General features: G+C 42.2%; 1 protein-coding gene across 1 annotated transcript in view; it reads right to left on the reverse strand.

Annotated features, from left to right (window-relative positions):
• The window catches only part of TTC28 (tetratricopeptide repeat domain 28), a 553,780-nt gene that overhangs the window by 274,628 nt on the left and 274,028 nt on the right, over positions 1-5,124 (reverse strand). Inside the window, exon 4 of the mRNA XM_018557772.1 lies at positions 1,002-1,149. Within this exon, the coding sequence (XP_018413274.1) occupies positions 1,002-1,149 (148 nt within the window). The remainder of the gene's footprint in view (positions 1-1,001; positions 1,150-5,124) is intronic.

The following is a 5,124-nucleotide window of genomic DNA, read 5'->3' on the forward strand; positions in this document are numbered from 1 at the left end:
AAAAAATGTAAATAAAAATAGTAAAATTTAAAAATAAATAAAGATATTTTAAAAAAGAAAAACAATTGGGCGTAGCTAGCAGTGAGAGCTAGCTCCGCCCAACTGTTTCCTATTGGCCGCCCAGTTGTTATTGTTTAATGACAGTTCAGCGTCCCCAAGTGATTTGGGGACGCTGACCTGCCATTACAACTGAGCGGAGCAAGCCGTAAAATCACAGCTGGCTCCGCCCAGCTGTAATTTGTGGGGTGAACCGTAAGCCCCGCTTCAGCTGTCACTTGGGCTCTGCTTCCAGAGATGGTCAGAGAGTGTAGACATGCTGCATGAGATGGTCAGAGACTGCAATAAAGCTATAGGAGGTACTGGAGATTGCAGACATGCTTCAGGAGACCGTCATAGAATGGGGATACAGGGCATACACAAGACGGATACAGGGATACAGGGGATACATGATACTGGTAAAGATCACAGCTATTATAGGACAATAGGCAAACACAGACAACTGTCTGCAGGAGTCCTGAGGGGTGCACAAAACGTGCCAAAGGCCCAATTATGGTTCCGTAGGTTGGGCATCAAGGTTTAAAACAAAAAAGTTAACTGTTTCAGGCCCCCTTTACACCTCTCCAGTGTGTTATAGTTTGTGCTGCCACACACAGCATTTTTGAGTTTTAAAAGGGCTGCAATAGCACTACATACCTAAGCAAATCAGTTCAAGAGCAGACAGCACAAGACGCTTGATATTTTGCTTGCGATCCAGGAAGCCCTCCTGAATCTTTCTGTAGCTGATTTCTCAAAAAAAAAAGGTTAGATATCTTTGACTTTAGGGCTAAGCTAGCCCACCCATGTTTCCCCTGTCAAATGAAAACACTTTTATTGCCCAATGATATAGTCTTATTGGATAAGGGGATGATAGGTGAAAATGTCTTCACTTCAAAGCCTGGGAATTTGATGCTTATAAAGGGAAAGAGCAGATAGTGAACATGTTCTGAATTATCGTCACTCACCTCTCATAGGCGATTTCATTGCTGCTTCCACCATGCCAAGCAGCAGCTGTAAACTTTTGGGATCCTGAGCCAATCCGGATGCAAACGCAGCCAGGGCATCTGCATGGCGACCAAGATACTGAAGGGCAACACCCTGTCTGAAGTATGCCTAAAGACAAGAGAAACATCAACAACATATTAGCAATCAGCACTAATATTAAAACCCACTTACATCAATTACAATTCTGTGCTATACATGTGGCACATTTATGCACGTTATTAAATCTTTGGAGCAAACTTAGAAATCAACTGGCATTCTTTTTCTGTAAATTTAACTTGCTTTTACTGGTTTTCACTGCAGTTTCTCTTATCGGTCTATAAACACAGAAATGATGCCTTAGGAAAACAGAAGCAGTGAAAAGGTGTTAAAAATTCATCAGCATTTGTGAAAAATAGCAAATAGATACCACCATGAGCTTCCCTCAGTGGAAAACTCTGAATTATGCTTGGTCATGGTAGCAAAACAAGGCAGATGGTGGAGATGAAAACAGAGGAAAGTTATTTTTTAAAGGCAGAAATATGGACAGCGGCGTATTTACACTTTGTGCTGCCCCAGGCAAGACAGCCCCCTGCCGCTCCCCACCGTCCTAGGCAAACGCCTAGTTTGCCTCGTGGTAAATATGCCCCTGAATATGGATAATATTTTTGTAATAATAAGATGGTGAAAAGCAGCACAATGCTGTTAAGAGTAAGTAGCTTTGGGGTTTTATAAAAAGGGTGAAATTGAGAAAAATCAGTTAAATGCCAACTTAGATTTCAGCTTACATCAGCTAAATGAATTCCAAGTGCATCAAAACAAAAGGTGTGCACAATCTCACAGTCCATTTCGATCAGAAGATCCCCCGCTGATATAAGAACATAACGCAATGGATGTCACTTTTGTGACTTCCATTTCCATTCAGATTTTTCCTAACCTGAGCCCATGTTATGTCTATGGGCAGTCAGATGTAAGCAGATGTATCCGTTAACATCTGATTAGCTACGATCAATCACAATCAGGTCCACCAAAACAGAACTCTCTTTTTCTTTCCGGACCTAGACGGAGTTGGGGGTAGTCAGATGTAAACGGCCACACATCTGAATAGACGGCCTTACAGTTCATTCTCTTTATAAAGTAGCCACAGCCTGGTCAGAAAAGCCTGTTTCCAGCAGCATGCTGCCGAGAAGGATTCCTGTTTCCTGTGTGGTCTCTCTGCAGAGGTCTGACATGCCCACTGTTGAGTCAGACCTATAGGTCTACAATCAGCGGGCAGCATGAATTTTCTTAATGCAGGGTTAAACAATGACACCAGAAATGCCTGCTTTTCTGGGCTCCAATAACCATTACAGAGAGCGTATGAACAGTGACACAGGTTGTAACCTTTATCAGCATGGCTGATAATCCCAAGGTTTTAGGGAAGACTGATTTCTCCTATACTCCTGCAAATCACATTAATGCAATCACTCGTGCTATTGTTGTGTATTGCAAAGCGTTTAATCATAATGTCATTGTCTATGACAAGGTCAGTTCTTCAGACATACTGTATGCCATTCACATTTTTGCACAGAAAAGATCCCCAACCCTATGTGATTTTCGATATGTTTAGTTTATGCCTACTGCAGTTAGTGTATTTCATCTTATCAAGAATCTCAATGACGTCTACATAGATCTGCTATCAAAGTACAATGGCAAATTTATTTGACACTATCGCCCTTTCATAAAATTGCACCGAGTGACATCATAAAAGTCTCCCTGTCTTTAATTACTCTGTCCTTTAAGATTTATTTCTTATCTTCTATACTGCGGCAGTTAGTGCATTGTGCTCATTTTTTGTCATGCTTAAATGATGTATTCATTTCAGTGTCTGTCTGCCAGCAAGCACTTTCTGATCTCATATTTATTCACCATATAGCATAATGAAAAAAGTAGAACAAATCGATAAAATGAACAAAAAGTACAACTGCTTTGATCCCCTTGGATAATGGTTTATTTGTTCGTATCAGTCTTCACTCGACAATCAATGTTAATCAAGCTGCTACAGATTTTGCAGCTTTTATTTCAAATAAAATGTAATTTTACCCAGGAATACACTGATGGATAGAGAAAAAAGAAAACAATGGCAAGCAAGGTAAATGTGGTTATCATCCCCAGCCCTAAGGGACCCCTGAAGCACCAGTCTGCCAATCAGTGTCACTATGTCTACACCACTACAAGTCAGACAGGTAATCCCTGACTAATAAGCTGGATAACTGGTGAACCAGTGCTCATTGTTTATGAATATCAACAGCAAACAAGCCGATGGACCTATTGTATGGAATCCTAACAAATATTTCATGTGTATGGATGGTGTCTCAGCTACTATGCAGACATGGAGGTTTGGTTATACATGGTGTATGTATTGTTCTTGGCATTGCGAGTTAATCTACACTTCGTCTGTTATTCACAAATATACAGTATATTTTTTACAAACTAACCTGTGTTGAAATACCCAGGATGGGTAGATAATACGATGCAAAACAGCTGAGTTGGAACTAGTGCCTAAAGGAGGACTCAATGCTAATAAAATAGGATACTAGTCTAAATAGAGAATTCTTAAATTAGCTAAACAATGAGGTAAAATTAAAGCCTTGAGTCATAAAAATATTCCTTGCTTTATTTTAATAATAAAATGCTTGGTTTACCCTTTTTTTCATGTGTTGGTGCCTTTCAGTGCTGTTGATCTACTGCAGCAACATTACAGCCACTTCCTGCCTACATGCTCTCCAGCAATGGCTGCATGGCATTTGTCAGTGTTAGTGACAATAGCAGACTATGCCTGTCTAATGTGTGTTGAAATAGAAATTAATAGATTATATTCTCCATTGAAAGACTGTGCAAATGGGTGAATGCACATAAACACAATTGGGTGACAGGGACATAGGTCTGTCACCCTTATAATAGACAGTGCCTAAACAAGGACCCTAATGGCAGGATCACCAGGTATTAATTGAAAGAAAGCTGCAGATTTAAAAATATTGAAACTGATTTTTTAAATTACATTGCCATGCTAAAGCTTCTATTAGATTTCAATCATTGATTTTACATATACTTTAGCACACCTAATATGCAGTCCTGTGCCATACACCCTGAAGAATTTAGTGCCTCTGTCCATATTTGACACTATGCTCATTTATGGCACTGTTTTCATAGAGAGCAGCAGAAGAATATAAATTGTACAATGAGCATTAAACCTTTTTTTGCACATATCAGCTTAGGTATGACATGCTGGTGAGCATGACTAACAATGCACATTTAAATTCCTACATTTGTGACTGGTAGTTGCAGGCAAGGATGTAAAAGTAACATGAAAGGGAATACATTTATGTTCACATGGTTGTACATTTTCATAAGTCTAGCAGGCAGAGGCGGCTCTAGAGTTTGCGAGGCCTTAGGCGAAACCTAAACATGAGGCCCCATTCAGGCCTGTGGTGTCTCATCAGGGCTCTGTGGGGTCTCACCAGGGCTCTGTGGGGTTTAACCAGTCTGGTGAGACCCCACAGAGCCCTGGGGAGACCCCTAAAGAGCCCTGGTTAAACTATGGTTCTATGGGGTCTTACCAGTCCTGGTTAGACCCCACAGAGCCCTAGTTACCAGGGCTCTGTAGTGTCTCACCAGCACCAGGGCTCTGTAGGGTCTCACCAGGGCTATGTGGGGTCTCACCAGCCTGGTTAGACCCCTCAGACCCCAAGTGAGACCTCAAGAAGCACTCGTAAAACCAGCACTCAGCAGGGTCTCACCAGGGCTCTGTAGGTTTTCGCCAGCACCAGGGCTCTGTAAAGCTCTTTGGGGTCTCACCTGGGCATCGGGGCTCTTTGGAGCCTCACAAAGGCTCTGTTGGGTCTAACCAGCCTTGTTAGACCCACAGAGCCATGGGGAGACCCCACAGAGCTCTGGTGAGACACCAAAGAGACCTGGTGAGACACCAAAGAGCCCTGGTTAAACTTGTAGGGTCTCACCAGCACCAGGGCTATGTGGGGTCTGACCAGCCTGGTAAGACACCACAGAGCCCTGGTCAAACCAAGGCTCTGTAGGGTCTCACCAGGGCTCCATGGGGTCTCACCAGCA

Source organism: Nanorana parkeri, unplaced genomic scaffold (assembly GCF_000935625.1).
Source record: "Nanorana parkeri isolate BGI_ZX_2015 unplaced genomic scaffold, ASM93562v1 scaffold302, whole genome shotgun sequence".
In the NCBI taxonomy this organism is placed as follows: domain Eukaryota; kingdom Metazoa; phylum Chordata; class Amphibia; order Anura; family Dicroglossidae; genus Nanorana; species Nanorana parkeri.